This window comes from Haliotis rufescens, unplaced genomic scaffold (genome assembly GCF_023055435.1).
Source record: "Haliotis rufescens isolate VD_foot unplaced genomic scaffold, xgHalRufe1.0.p SCAF_19, whole genome shotgun sequence".
NCBI classification, from domain to species: Eukaryota; Metazoa; Mollusca; class Gastropoda; order Lepetellida; family Haliotidae; genus Haliotis; species Haliotis rufescens.
In genome coordinates, this window is record NW_025963879.1 from 3,906,233 (window position 1) to 3,923,080 (window position 16,848).

At 40.8% G+C, this 16,848-nt stretch overlaps 1 protein-coding gene across 5 annotated transcripts in view; it reads left to right on the plus strand.

Moving 5' to 3' along the window:
- Positions 1-16,848, plus strand: part of LOC124119209 (puratrophin-1-like) — a 248,489-nt gene that overhangs the window by 152,863 nt on the left and 78,778 nt on the right. For all 5 annotated transcript variants that reach the window (XM_048398816.1, XM_048398817.1, XM_048398818.1 and 2 more), the window contains 6 exons: positions 2,945-3,068; positions 5,022-5,121; positions 5,234-5,338; positions 6,596-6,712; positions 8,713-8,963; positions 9,822-9,960. In XM_048398816.1, coding sequence (XP_048254773.1) covers positions 2,945-3,068; positions 5,022-5,121; positions 5,234-5,338; positions 6,596-6,712; positions 8,713-8,963; positions 9,822-9,960 — 836 coding nt within the window. The remainder of the gene's footprint in view (positions 1-2,944; positions 3,069-5,021; positions 5,122-5,233; positions 5,339-6,595; positions 6,713-8,712; positions 8,964-9,821; positions 9,961-16,848) is intronic.

Here is a 16,848-nt window from a genome sequence, read left to right on the forward strand (position 1 = left end):
TGCCTCTATGCCTGTGTGGGTGACTGACTGGAACATGGATGTGTTACTAGTGACTGTTGGCCTATTGCTGTACATGAACAGGCATTGTGTTGTTCTGGACAGAAGTATGCTTCTGGTAGTCAGCAATTTGGTCTCTGTGCTCATCCAATGTCAACCATTATTCCTGATTTTGTCTGTTTGCCATTGTTTACATAATGCTATGTTTTTTATCTGCATGAACAGACAAGCACTTAATAGATTAAATTTCATTCAAACGGCCCTTGCTGAAATAAACTGAGATTGTTTGACCCATGTCCTGTACTAACAACATTGTAAACAGGCACATATATTTGAAATCACAAACAAGTTAATTGCATTAAAAAAAATAGAATATTGATAGTGTTTGATGAACTTACACTATGCACTCTTTAGCAAAGGATTATACTGTAGGCTGGCTAAATATTGTTGTGTAATCATAAAGAGGTTGTGACTGCTGTGAGTATCTGCAGTTGTTTGGATGCAGTGTGTATTATTTATTTAATGTCTGAAGCATCAAAGCCAAAGTGAGGCATGATAGACCGTTTTAAATTGAAGCAACTATATGTACTAAGATTGGGATTGCAGTCACACAGGAGGAGAATAGTGTGAAACGATACATAGGTGCACCAGTGCATCATGGGTTTTCAGTACTGATGCAAGATGATTCACTTGGTAAAATATATTACTTACTTCTTATCTAATGACCACCAGCGTTTTTGTCAGTCAAATATCACAAAATGTGTTGTAATTAGCATTAGCATTCACAGTTAAATATAACAGTATATGGAGACACATCTGCCTTATGATTCCACAATTATTACCAGTGTATAAGTCAAACCTGCAGTGTTCATGGTCCATACATGTCTCTGTGTACATACAACTAGAGCTCATATATATTTGCAGACTCATAAAGATCTGGGTTAGAATAGGTCTTCAGCCACCCATGCTTGTCGTAAGAGGCGACTATGCTTGTCGCAAGAGGCGACTAATGGGATCGGGTGGTTAGGCTCGGTGGTTGACTTGGTTGATGCATGTCATTGTATCCCAATTGTGTGGATCGATGCTCATGATGTCAATCACTGGATTGTCTGGTCCAGACTCGATTATTTACAGACCGCCACCATGTAGCTGGAATATTGCTGAGTGCGGCGTTAAACAAACAAAGTATAATTTTACTCTAATTCTCAAGAGATAGCGGCATGAGGACAATTACAGGAGTTTAACAATTTGAAAACTGTCTTCAGGACATGTTGGAAGACAAATCTGTCAATGTCCTAGAAAATGAACTGAAATGGAACCCTTATTATCAGACGATAGTGAAGGAAATGTTTCACTTTTTAGTTGTAGATGAGTTGATTTTGATTGCATCTCTTGCAACATTTATGATGTATTTTGAGAATAATGTTATTATTACAAATATAGGAATTTGAACATGGAAATATAGAATAAGAAACAATTCCTTGAAGCTTATCCAATGGATGTTAATAAGTGGATTTGAAAACAAGTGATATACTGACAGAATGATATTACATTAAGCTATTTCTGTAGTGTGTGTATAACGCTTTATGTACTTCATGCTGCATTTGTTTTCATTCTGAAGTTGATGAATGTGTTTGGCAAAGTTTCAGCTTCCCCTCTGCAGGTTTGAACAATCATTACACAACCATGATCATTGAATTACAAATCTAGATACCTTTGTAAAGAACTCTTTTCATCCGTGGACAAAAGCTGGGTTGTCGATCAAGCCTCATGAACCTTCCATTTATGTTTGGAACATTTCCTGGTCTTTGTTGACTTGAGGGATGGAGGTTGTGTTGATGCTGGCTCCCTCTGGGTGGTGAGAGGGGGAGATCGATGTTGCTCCTCACAACAGTTCAAGGAGGGCAGTGTTGGGGAAAAGACTGCAAGGAACAAAGTAACAGGATACGAATAATGCTTGTAAGCTGCTTGCTTACATATTTGAGAAAACTTGCTTCATATCATGCATTCTAATCCAACTCATATACAAAACACATTTGTGAAATGTTTACGTTCTACAAAGTTAAATGATAATATTCCAAATTCAATAAATATGAAAGACTTACACCAGCAAACAGTTGTTTCATTTTAACAGTGTTGTGGATTCATATGATTTTTGAAACATTATTTGTTCTGTAAAGTATCCCAAATACCTGAAAATGAATCAGCTTCGTAACTGGATACAGTGAGATCTTTGTGGTTTTCCAACTTTTCTACAGCTCTGCAGGGGGCATATCAAGTGAACAAGGCTGATATTTACTCCTTCATGTTTGTGTGCTGACAACTGTAAATGTATAGCAGATTAGTTACACATCAGCTTGCACTCACATGCAGACATACAAACACATGCATTTTTGAACAAGGGAGATAGTTCTATGGATATACAACTTCTTTATTACAAATAATGAATGTGACATTTCGGTGTCGATCCTACCACTGTTACCAAGCAGGTGATGTAGATTTGATGGCGCAGCTTGAGAACTTTGTGATGTGAGAGTCCCTTAGTCTTGCTGTTGGGTCCATTCTCCAAACAGTGTCTTGTATTGTAATACAGTCATTGTGTGGGTGTCGTCAAGTCCGTAATGTCACATCTAATAAAGAGAATCTTTTTACCAGACTTGTGAAGAATTTGTCAGTTTTTCAAAGCATTATACTTGTTTTTGTATTGGTAGCCCCAACACCCTATGTTGATCATATCAGTGATTAGGTGGCCAGGCTCTGGAGATGTGATAGATTGCATGTCATTGTACCTCAACAGTGTAGAACGTGGCTGGTCAAGACTTGATTATTTGAAGGTCGGTGTGAAACAGGTGGCATAATTTTGTCTGCAGTGTAAACAAGAAATGTACCAACCAACTCGTGATATATGTATGTCATGATTACAAGTGGATGTGTTTGTGTGTTGCAGGTAGTCGGGATGTAAGTGGTGGCGCTGTTGTCTTCATCTTCACCGGGAGCATGATCTGGCATAATAGACAAGTCCTGAGTGTGGAACTGGCTAAACTTCTCATGTACTATCACTCTGTGCCCAGGTGAGCACACTGTCCTATCTCAAGCACTTGTCACATCAAGAGTGCATTGCAAAACTTTCTATTGACAAGTCTTGATTTCAGTGAACATAGAGACTTCTCTATTATACCTTTAAATGAAAACATGATGGTTTATGAAATAATGTGATCATCTGTTGTATTAAAATTAATTACATTTGCATCCAGAAATAATTGTGATGAAGGCTTATCATTAGGAAACAGCCATACCACATTTTGATGGACTTTGTGTGTCCCTTCTGATCTATTAAGCCAACATAATAATGGACCCGTAAAGATGTGGGTGAGAATAGGGGAAAAGGTCTTCAGCAACCCGAGCTTGCCATAAAAGGCGACTATGCTTGTTGTAAGAGACTACTAATGGGATCGGGTGGTCAGGCTTGCTGACTTGGTTGATGGATGTCATGATGTCAATCACTGTTAAGTCTGGTCCAGACTTGATTATTTACAGACCGCCATCATATAGTTGGACTATTGCTGAGTGTGGTGTTAAACAACAAACAAACAATCATAATAATGCTTAGTAAAGAGTGGTATTTGTTTAAGATCCTTCTCACTGACCTCCGTGGTCTATTGGTAGAGCGTCCGCCCGGAGAGCGGAAGGTCCGGGGTTCGATCCCCAGCCGCGTCATACCAAAAGACGGTAAAAGATGGTACTTGTTGTTACCCTGTCTGGCACTCAGCATTAAGGGGCTAAAACAAGGACTGGTCGGCTCGGAGTCAGTATACTGTGTCTGAGTGGGGTATTCATGTTAAACTATGGCATGGTATCTCAGTGTGCTAGCACTATAAATCGGCATCAGTCCGGACTAGTACAAGCAGCCACACACACACATACACGTGCATACACGTGCATGCACGTCGCTATATAAGTGCAATAATCTTGGACGAGACGTTAAACCCCATTTCACCTCACCTCACCTTCTCACTGACCTCGTGATCTGCAACACATGCTACTGTATGAGTATTTTCAAGGTGCTTCATTCAACTTACTGAATGAGGATTATATGTGTGCTTCACTTATGTACTGCTTCAAATAACAAAATGGTTTGGGTGATCAGCTTCTATTGTATACAGTGTACCCACAGTTGTAGTTACACATCAAACTTCTAAATGTCCCTCGAAAAGCTGTTTACTGAAAGCTAGTACCAACATAAAATCAGATACCTCTACATCTACCACCTCATTTGACTTCACCCTACACCCCACTGCAAGGGCTCACCCTACACCCCACTCTACAACCCACCACACCACACTTGACCTCACCCTACACCCTACCCCACTTGACCCCACCACACCACACTTGACCTCACCCTACACCCCACCCCACTTGACCTCACTCACCCTACACCCTACTCCACTTGACCCCACCCCACCACACCTGACCTCACCCTACACCCCACCCCACTTGACCCCACCACACCACACTTGACCTCACCCTACACCCCATCCAACTTGACCTCACCCTACACCCTACCCCACTTGACCCCACCCCACCACACCTGACCTCACCCTACACCCCACCCCACTTGACCTCACCCTACACCCCACCCCACTTGACCCAACTACACCCCACTCCACCATGTTTGACCTCACCCAACACTCTACACCCACTGCACGACCTCCCTCTACACCCCACTGCACTTGACCTCACCCTACACCCCACTGCACTTGACCTCACACTACACCCCACCCTACCACACTTAACCTCACCCTACCTCGCTTGACCTCACCCAACACCCCATCCCACTTGATGTCACCCTACACCTCACCCCACTTGATCTCACCCTACATCCCACCCCAACCAACTTGTTCTCACCCTACATCCCACCCCACTTGATCTCACCCTACATCCTCCTCCCCCCATGACATGTCCTCATCTAACCCCACTTAGTCCACTCTGTCTGTGCGGAATGTACAGTGTATGGTTTGTTGCAGGCCTGATGCTGTCCGCCATGGTATGACCCTTGTAGCAGACATCCGTGGCTCCACCTCCTCCATAATCAACACTCTGCTAGAATCACTGTATATTTTTCAAGTAAGTATTAACAACAGTGTTTGTGATGTGGCTTACACAAGTTGTGGTGTTCCATTGTAGTGTACCCACATGAAGTAGATTGTGGTCAGATGTGTTGCCTTGCATGTTTCAGGACAACATTCCAGATGGCATGGCTGTAGTCCATCTAATGGCTGACAGGTCTACACAGTCACTCGTCTTCAAGTCACCTGTCTACGACCCTCATGCCGGCTTAAAGGTGAACACACACATACTGATCAACCTGTTTGAATTGGTCTCAACAGTGTATGGACTGGGATATATTAAGGAGTGGCTACAGTATGACAGGCCTATCGATGGTATTCCCCTAAGACCTGACCACCATGCAACACTTGCCTCTAGTGGCGACAGTATGACAGGCCTATCGATGGTATTCCTCTAAAGACCTGACCACCGTGCAACACTTGCCTCTAGTGGCGACAGTATGGCAGGCCTATCGATGGTATTCCCCTAAGACCTGACCACCATGCAACACTTGCCTCTAGTGGCGACAGTATGACAGGCCTATCGATGGTATTCCTCTAAAGACCTGACCACTGTGCAACACTTGCCTCTAGTGGCGACAGTATGGCAGGCCTATCGATGGGATTCCTCTAAAGACCTGACCACCATGCAACACTTGCCTCTAGTGGCGACAGTATGGCAGGCCTATCGATGGTATTCCTCTAAAGACCTGTCCACCATGCAACACTTGCCTCTAGTGGCGACAGTATGGCAGGCCTATCGATGGGATTCCTCTAAAGACCTGACCACCATGCAACACTTGCCTCTAGTGGCGACAGTATGGCAGGCCTATCGATGGTATTCCTCTAAAGACCTGTCCACCATGCAACACTTGCCTCTAGTGGCGACAGTATGGCAGGCCTATCGATGGGATTCCTCTAAAGACCTGACCACAATGCAACACTTGCCTCTAGTGGTGACAGTTTGGCAGGCCTATCGATTGTATTCCTCTAAAGACCTGTCCACCATGCAACACTTGCCTCTAGTGGTGACAGTTTGGCAGGCCTATCGATGGGATTCCTCTAAAGACCTGTCCACCATGCAACACTTGCCTCTAGTGGCGACAGTATGGCAGGCCTATCGATGGTATTCCTCTAAAGACCTGTCCACCATGCAACACTTGCCTCTAGTGGTGACAGTATGGCAGGCCTATCGATGGGTGATCAGCTTCTATTGTATACAGTGTACCCACAGTTGTAGTTACACATCAAACTATGTAGGGTTTTACCAAAGTGGTAAATGTCTTACCTGCATAACTTGTGGTTTTCCTGCCATATGAAGGTGTAATTAAAATAATGTTCAAAAGCTGTTTTAAACCCATTCACTCAAACTTTCAAGTAAAATATTGTACTTTTGTCAAAGTGATTGTTACTTGACCCGCTGGAATTGTTCCAAGGTAGTACGAGTGTATGATCTTACAGTATACCTGATGTTGTTAACATATCTGTTTCAGCTTGATCTCATTCTGTCACAAGATTTGATTCATCGTTTCGTTGCCCTTAACCAGCTTCCATTTGCCCTCGATGGAAACTTTAACTACAGCCACGACGAGTGGGTCCGATTCAGAATGGTATGATATGTCATTTATTTATCCCATTGTAAACCTGTGCTATCTTTTAAGTACCTGTGTTAATAATAGATTGGAATTAAATTCATTTTGGATAAGAGTGCATCATGATTTCAAATGTTGAAATTCATGCTATCCAATCAACAATAATCATAGCATCATTACGTCACTCTACCAATGCAGGCAAGCAATAGTTGAAATTCTCTCAAGCCACATGTATATTAATCACTGTGTTATGAGAATTATTGGCTGGTAGAATTAGAAAACTAGAATGTAGAATTGCCCAAATATGAATTGTAGAATTGCCCAAATATGAATTGTAGAATTGCCCAAATATGAATTGTAGAATTGCCTAAATATGAATTGTAGAATTGCCCAAATATGAATTGTAGAATTGCCTAAATATGAATTGTAGAATTGCTCAAATATGAATTGTAGAATTGCCCAAATATGAATTGTAGAATTGCCCAAACATGAATTGAAGAAATGCCTAAATATGAATTGTAGAATTGCCCAAATATGAATTGTAGAGTTGCCCAAACATGCATTGTAGAATTGCCCAAATATGAATTGTAGAATTGCCCAAATATGAATTGTAGAATTGCCTAAATATGAATTGTAGAATTGCCTAAATATGAATTGTAGAATTGCCCAAATATGAATTGTAGAATTGCCTAAATATGAATTGTAGAATTGCCCAAATATGAATTGTAGAATTGCCCAAATATGAATTGTAGAATTGCCCAAATATGAATTGTAGAATTGCCCAAACATGAATTGTAGAATTGCCCAAATATGAATTGTAGAATTGCCCAAATATGAATTGTAGAATTGCCTTAATATGGATTGTAGAATTGCCCAAATATGAATTGTAGAATTGCCCAAACATGAATTGTAGAATTGCCTAAATTTGAATTGTAGAATTGCCCAAATATGAATTGTAGAATTGCCCAAACATGCATTGTAGAATTGCCCAAACATGCATTGTAGAATTGCCCAAATATGAATTGTAGAATTGCCCAAATATGAATTGTAGAATTGCCCAAATATGTATTGTAGAATTGCCCAAACATGAATTGTAGAATTGCCCAAATATGAATTGTAGAATTGCCCAAATATGAATTGTAGAATTGCCCAAACATGAATTGTAGAATTGCCCAAATATGAATTGTAGAATTGCCCAAATATGAATTGTAGAATTGCCTTAATATGGATTGTAGAATTGCCCAAATATGAATTGTAGAATTGCCCAAACATGAATTGTAGAATTGCCTAAATTTGAATTGTAGAATTGCCCAAATATGAATTGTAGAATTGCCCAAACATGCATTGTAGAATTGCCCAAACATGCATTGTAGAATTGCCCAAATATGAATTGTAGAATTGCCCAAATATGAATTGTAGAATTGCCCAAATATGAATTGTAGAATTGCCCAAACATGAATTGTAGAATTGCCCAAATATGAATTGTAGAATTGCCCAAATATGAATTGTAGAATTGCCCAAACATGAATTGTAGAATTGCCCAAATATGAATTGTAGAATTGCCCAGACATGAATTGTAGAATTGCCTAAATATGAATTGTAGAATTGCCCAAATATGAATTGTAGAATTGCCCAAATATGAATTGTAGAATTGCCCAAATATGAATTGTAGAATTGCCCAAACATTAATTGTAGAATTGCCCAAATATGAATTGTAGAATTGCCCAAATATGAATTGTAGAATTGTAGAATATTATATTGACTCTCCTGAGTTATCAAAGATAGTATTTAATTTGTTACACTCTAAAATTTGGTTAAAATTGAACAAAACCTTCATCAAATCTTTGAAAGGCATTTAAAAGTGATACACATAAGGAAGAGAATTTTTGGTGATGAAGGAGTAAGCATATACTCTTAAACATTGTGTTCCTCATTATAAAGAAGTTGACATCCATAGATTCTTTTTCATTAAAGCTTCATGTTTCATTTTTTTTTCAAATTGCTTCTTTTCTTTCCAGAAATTAGAACCATTTCTGGCAGATTGCCGTGAGGTGGCCAAGTATCTAGTCCAAGTAATGCAGGACCTCTCGTCATTGGAGAAACTGCCACGCACCACACATGAAACTAGTCAGTTGATTGAGCAGCACGAACACCTGGTGAAGAAGGCCTTCGATGATCCCCGGCTTGTGGTCCTCCAGCATGATGGCGAGACCACCATGAGCTCTCTCCGCCGCAACGCGTCCTTGTCTGCTCACTCAGATGATTACAAGTAAGGAGACTTCCCTCAGGACACTTGTGTTGGCAACTGGTTCAGATTTTAGAATTGATCTTTGGTATATAAAAGCTTTTGTAGATTGATTAACAGTCAATCATTAACTGGAATAGCCAGTCCCTGCTGGTTTACTTCAGACAACTGTGGATAAATCACCAAACTGTAAAATAGTCTTTTAATGTAGTTAGCTGACAGACAGCATGAATCAAGAACTAGGCAATGTAGCTGCTAGCTTAGACATTATCTCACTTTAGACACTTTACTTCAGCATATTATCTGCTATCAATTCATCAAAATGACCATATGATTTGAAAAGGATCACGTAATTCAGTATTGATTTCTTGATTGGAAGCCGAAACCGATTAATCATGGAAAACATGGATCAAACATGTGTTACTTACACAGTAGTCGATCTCACTATAACGGATATGACTGATAATTCTATCTCATGATGTATGTGGTTATGAATTTGTCACAGGTTTGTGACAAGAAATTTCAGCTTGAACTCTTCTGTCAAATGTTGTTGGAATTTGTGATATTCAGGGAAGAGTACATAAAATGCTTTTGAGAATCTAGCTGAAGTGTTCATAAAATACCTTCATTTTGTCAAAGGCGAGCGATATGGATGTTCCCATGTGCTAATCCAACATGTTTTGTACTCTGCAGTCAGAGACTATATAATTAATCTATTATATGGTCTCTGTCTGGAGTGGATCATTTTTGAGTTTCATATAAAAATGTGGCAGAAGTTTTCATTGAGTTAGGGGCCAAATCCAATCTGTGGATTGCTTCAGTCAGAACTCTGCCGCTCATATCAAGTTTAATAAAGAATAATATCTCCTTTCTGAATTGCAGATGTGCAATGGAGACCATCAACACCCTGTTCCGCCAACTGCAGGACACCATGATGAAACTAGTCAAGATGGCCGAGACAAGACTCAACAAGCTGGAGCAGTGTCTGCAACTCCGCGAGTTTGAGGAAGAGTGCACCAAGGTAAGTTAATCACTCCAGGATTCTTTTTTTAATGATTTAATTGTTTACACCATCTATGCACTTGATTTTGTGTCCATTATCAGGGTGCAAACTTAACCATTTGCCCTTTGCGTCAGAAATAAATGTTACCTTTGGGTGTTTGGTATACCCTGTCATGTCACTGCATTCTCTTGTAATATTCTAGGGTTATATTCTGTCTGGAAAAACATCAGCTTAAAACATCACAATATGTTTTGGGAACCAGGAGACATCATGTGAAATTCCTTGTCACTGGAAATAAAAAGCTGAGAAAGAGCTAAATACTATTTTAGTTTTCATTAAGCCTCATATCCATTGTGGCCATTACATGATGCCCGTTGAGGTGACTAAAAGGGGGATGGCCTGCTGGGTAGTGATACTGCATGGAACAGCCACTGACCCTGACTGACCTGACAATGACTGTGGTATTCCTCGCCAGCTGGCGTGGATCTTGCTGAAGCTGGTTTGCCTGTTCCAGGCTTGCTGTGACAGACCTCATGGCTAGTGCTGTAATACTGCTCGCTCACTGGCTACTGTGTAGAACAGGGGCACACTCTCTGCAATACTGCTCGCTCACTGGCTACTGTGTGGAACAGGGGCACACTCTCTGTAATACTGCTCGCTCACTGGCTACTGTGTAGAACAGGGGCACACTCTCTGCAATACTGATCGCTCACTGGCTACTGTGTGGAACAGGGGCACACTCTCTGCAATACTGCTCGCTCACTGGCTACTGTGTAGAACAGGGGCACACTCTCTGCAATACTGCTCGCTCACTGGCTACTGTGTAGAACAGGGGCACACTCTCTGCAATACTGCTCGCTCACTGGCTACTGTGTAGAACAGGGGCACACTCTCTGCAATACTGCTCGCTCACTGGCTACTGTGTAGAACAGGGGCACACTCTCTGCAATACTGCTCGCTCACTGGCTACTGTGTAGAACAGGGGCACACTCTCTGCAATACTGCTCGCTCACTGGCTACTGTGTGGAACAGGGGCACACTCTCTGTAATACTGCTCGCTCACTGGCTACTGTGTAGAACAGGGGCACACTCTCTGCAATACTGCTCGCTCACTGGCTACTGTGTAGAACAGGGGCACACTCTCTGCAATACTGCTCGCTCACTGGCTACTGTGTAGAACAGGGGCACACTCTCTGCACTCAAAAGAAATTTTCACTATTATGAAGAGCTTCATTTTCCCCTTGTTCATAGATGTATTCCTTCTAAGTCTGTACTGTTTTTTTCCATTCAACCTTCATGGTTGACATTTTGAAAGATGTGTTTCACACCTTGCTACGCATATTATGTGAGCTTAGAGGGAAGATCTGGGAATTAGACACTCTCCATCTCAAAACTCAGGGTGGAACAAACCCTAGTGTAGAAGAGAAGGATTGTTTACTGTCATCAAGGAAGCTCAGCTTCACCTGTTGTGAGACACCAGACACTGATGAACTAGTGGAACCCGAGCCATGTACAGAGTAGTGACTTCACAGTTGGCGGCTGTCAGTGACACCAGGGTGTTACTCCATGAGGAGGGACTCAAGACTTTGGACACAATACACTAGTGCTTGAGCTTGTACACTATGCTGTCTAGGAGAGCCAAGGGCCAAGATGCTCACGCTATCAACCACAGGATCTGTGAGCTGTAGTGTGCCCTGGGTAACACTCACTCCCTACAAGTGTGGCCTCTCAAAACCATGTCTTACACTGCCTTTTGATAGTATGCTGTTACCTGACCTACTTTGCTATTCTTGTTATTTCTTATGAAGATTACAAATATAATTCTTCAATTGATATTTACTGATTAGTTGAGTTGTTTCTGATCAATTATTTGCCAATTATATTTGTCTTTTTATGTCTTTGTTATTAATGAGATTGATTATAACAAGCTTCTGATAGTGGAGAAGGTTTCAAGGCCTGTTGCTGTTTCAGTATCCTTGTAGATATGTTTGTGTTGCTGAGTAAAGTAAATATAAGTTACAAAATGTTATCTTATTATTTTGGGTCTTTACATAAAGTATCACACAGAGAGGATTTTCTAAGTGGATGATTTTTATCTCCACTTTCATGATCACTATTTGATTGATCATCAATATCTTTTTTGTACCAATTATCAATCTTCACATTTTATCCAATTCCCACCACCAGTGTTTGGAGTTTGTAAGACCCTTGTTCTTCAGCAGAAGGAAGCCCAGAGCAGCTATAGCTATATTCAGACAGCACTGTTGTAGTACACGTAAAACCTAATCATGAAGCTGATCAGTAGGCCTAAGCGAGGATTGGAATGATTGGAAATACAAACAGAAAGTAAATCCCTTCAAATATCTCCTCAATTTAGAAAGGCTGTACAAATATAACCCTATTGAACTTCATAATAGTTCATTTTCATCTGCCAATAATGTGCAGGCTCAAAGATTTTCTCAGTGTTTAAGTTTGGCCTCTTTCAATATACTTTATATTAGTGTTCAGGTGATTTGACCAACTGCCAATGCTAACCCTTCTTTGTGTAATATGTGGTTTTTATAATTCAATTTGGGAGAATTGGGTTTTATTTTGGAAATGTTCACTCCAGTTTGGCAGGATACGGTGTCTGTCTGACCACCATGATGGATGTCAGACAAGCGAGAAATGCATTATTGAATGATTTAATGGGCAAGCCTGTGATAAATCTTCATATTCACTCCATAGCACTTTCTTGTCTTCCTCAATCTTTCTCCCAGTTATTTTTGGTAGAGCTGTGCATATTTGTCAAGCAAAGGAAATTGGACGATTATGTGGAGCAAGGCGATTATTAACGGAGGAAGCATTCAGAAATAGAGACTTTATCACCAGATCATGTCGTGCAGATGGATAGATTGTGCTGTCCTTTTCTTAATTGTTCTCTACTGCAACTGGTAATCAATTAATCAAAGTAGTTTTGTACAGAAACATGACATGTATATTGTGCAGAGGTGAAATTCAGTCATCTGTTCCTGACTATTTGATTATCATTGCTGATAATCTTGTCTCTACTTTGACAGCCCTTGTGTTGCAGATGTGTTGCGTGGTCAAATGATTCCTTTGTTATTCTTTTTCTCAGTATCATAATGATATGTTTTCTTTATCATCAGCCTCTTAAAGTCAAGGCCGAACTATTTTTCTAAAGTTACATGTAGTTTTTATCATCAATTGAAATCATCATGTGCAATAATTTGAAATATTATACATCATATCATTTTGCAAACAGATAAAAATGTGATATGACTCATTTGAGACCCTCATTTCGGATTCTATCAACATCGTTAAGAATCTTATTTCATCTTCTTGACATATGATAGTTTCTGTTTTTCTTTTGGTTGTTTGTTGTAGAATCTGCCGTGCCATTAAAAGAATAACAATATTTTCTTGACCCACACCTTTTTGTGATGTGCTTTGTTGGAAAAATACTTTGTACAAGAGACAAACACTTATATAAGTATTTCATTTTTTTTATAGATACACTGAGGAAGACGAAACTAGTTTAAATTTATTTTGTTTGCCTGACTGCTCTGTTTGGGGGGATTAGAAACATAACATGGTGTGACGTCTTGAGAATAACTGACTGTGTGCATAATACAGTCCCCTTACAGCAAACACTTAGTAACAAGAACCTGAACCGTTCCTTGGAAGAAGTAAATACATGTACATGTTGCTGTGACAACAGCAGACCCAAGATGGGATGTATGGTAACTGTCTGTATCTGATAAGTATGTACCTGACATGTACCTCTTGATAATTGATGTCAATGGTACTGGCAGCAAGTATGTACCTGACATGTACCTCTTGATAATTGATGTCAATGGTACTGGCAGCAAGTATGTACCATACATGTACCTCTTGATAATTGATGTCAATGGTACTGGCAGCAAGTATGTACCATACATGTACCTCTTGATAATTGATACCAATGGTACTGGCAGCAAGTATGTACCATACATGTACCTCTTGATAATTGATGTCAATGGTACTGGCAGCAAGTATGTACCATACATGTACCTCTTGATAATTGATACCAATGGTACTGGCAGCAAGTATGTACCATACATGTACCTCTTGATAATTGATGTCAATGGTACTGGCAGCAAGTATGTACCATACATGTACCTCTTGATAATTGATGTCAATGGTACTGGCAGCAAGTATGTACCATACATGTACCTCTTGATAATTGATACCAATGGTACTGGCAGCAAGTATGTACCATACATGTACCTCATGTCAATTGATGTCAATGGTACTGGCAGCAAGTGTGTACCATACATGTACCTCTTGATAATTGATACCAATGGTACTGGCAGCAAGTATGTACCATATATGTACCTCTTGACAATTGATGTTAATGGTACTGGCAGCAAGTATGTGCCATACATGTACCTCTTGATAATTGGATTCAATGGTACTGCCAGCTAGTATGTACCTGAATATACCTCTTGATAATTGATACCAGTGGTACTGGCAGCAAGTTTGTCCCATACATGTACCTCTTGACAATTGGCATCAATGGTTCTGGCAGCTAGTATGTACCTGACATGTACCTCTAAGTCTTGATAATTAATATCAGTGGTACTGGAAGAAAGTATGTACCCTAGATGTACCTCTTGATAATATGCATGTTCAGTTTGAGAAAGAATTACTTATTTTATAGATATATCTAGAAGGATTTAAAGTAGTTACTATGATATTTTAAATTTAGAATATCAAAACCATCTCATCGGTGAACAGAAAGAACTCCGGTAATTCTTGATAAGTCAATTTGTAAAAGCTCATTTCATGATGTAGTGTTCCTGACAGACATCTTGCCTTGTCACAGACCAACATGGACACTTGGCCTGGGGATGATCTCAGTCAGGGTAGATGAAGCAGACTGAAATAGGTCTGGCCGAATTCTATGTGGAGTATGTGTCACTGGCTCCCCCTGGTGACCGACACTGAGAGGGATCACTCCGACTGATTGAACCCTTAATTACAATGATGTGACACTATTCACTCTCCATTACTCTTTCATCTCAGGATCTGTAAATTAGAATCAAGGAGGTGGCGTGATAAGACATGATTGATTAACTTGCAGTTGTTGGCAGGCTGCTAGCTGTAGCTGGAAAAGATGGAAGATGCAGTGTGGCAATTAGAGGGGGACAAACACCGGTTGTATTACATGTAGGCATCAAGAAGGTGGTTGTGAGGGAGGACAAACACCGGTTGTATTACATGTAGGCATCAAGAAGGTGGTTGTGAGGGAGGACAAACACCGGTTGTATTACATGTAGGCATCAAGAAGGTGGCAGTAGAGGGGGAATTAACACCGGTTGTATTCCATGTAGGCATCAAGTAGGTGGTTGTGAGGGAGGATGAACACCAGTTGTATTACATGTAGGCATCAAGAAGGTGGTTGTGAGGGAGGACAAACACCGGTTGTATTACATGTAGGCATCAAGAAGGTGGTTGTGGGGGAGGACAAACACCCGTTGTATTACATGTAGGCATCAAGAAGGTGGTTGTGAGGGAGAACAAACACTGGTTGTATTACATGTAGGCATCAAGAAGGTGGCAGTAGAGGGGGAATTAACACCGGTTGTATTCCATGTAGGCATCAAGTAGGTGATTGTGAGGGGGGACAAACACCCGTTGTATTACATGTAGGCATCAAGAAGGTGGTTGTGAGGGAGGACAAACACCGGTTGTATTACATGTAGGCATCAAGAAGATGGCAGTAGAGGGGGAATTAACACAGGTTGTATTCCATGTAGGCATCAAGTAGGTGATTGTGAGGGGGGATGAACACCGGTTGTATTGCATGTAGACATCAAGTAGGTGGTTGTGAGGGAGAATGAACACCAGTTGTATTACATGTAGGCATCAAGAAGGTGATTGTGAGGGAGGATGAACACTGGTTGTATTACATGTAGGCATCAAGTAGGTGGTTGTGAGGGAGGATGAACACTGGTTGTATTACATGTAGGCATCTAGAAGGTGATTGTGAGGGAGGATGAACACCGGTTGTATTCCATGTAGGCATCAAGAAGGTGATTGTGAGGGAGGATGAACACCGGTTGTATTACATGTAGGCATCAAGTAGGTGATTGTGAGGGAGGATGAACACTGGTTGTATTACATGTAGGCATCAAGTAGGTGATTGTGAGGGTGGATGAACACTGGTTGTATTGCATGTAGGCAACAAGTAGGTGGTTGTGAGGGTGGATGAACACTGGTTGTATTCCATGTAGGCAACAAGTAGGTGGTTGTGAGGGAGGATGAACACCGGTTGTATTACATGTAGGCATCAAGTAGGTGATTGTGAGGGTGGATGAACACTGGTTGTATTCCATGTAGGCATCAAGTAGGTGGTTGTGAGGGAGGATGAACACTGGTTGTATTACATGTAGGCAACAAGTAGGTGGTTGTGAGGGAGGATGAACACTGGTTGTATTACATGTAGGCATCTAGAAGGTGATTGTGAGGGTGGATGAACACTGGTTGTATTCCATGTAGGCATCAAGTAGGTGATTGTGAGGGAGGATGAACACTGGTTGTATTCCATGTAGGCAACAAGTAGGTGGTTGTGAGGGGTGATAACAAGACTAGATATGATATTACTGACTTGACTTATAAGATTCAGTTTGATGAGGTGCTATTATTGGTATGACAATTTGTGTGGAAATGAAGCCTGAAGCAGGTTCATAGGGCGGTGTGTGGAAATATTGAGAGGATGACAGGTAACCAGGAAATTGAATAACAGGTAAGCATTCTGAGTGAGTTGAGATGCAGCGTAAGCATTCCTACAGCTTTGTAACGACAGAGGTAGTGTTAAGGTAGAGTTAGGTTAGCTCCGAGGTGTTAGCAGGAGTAGAGTTT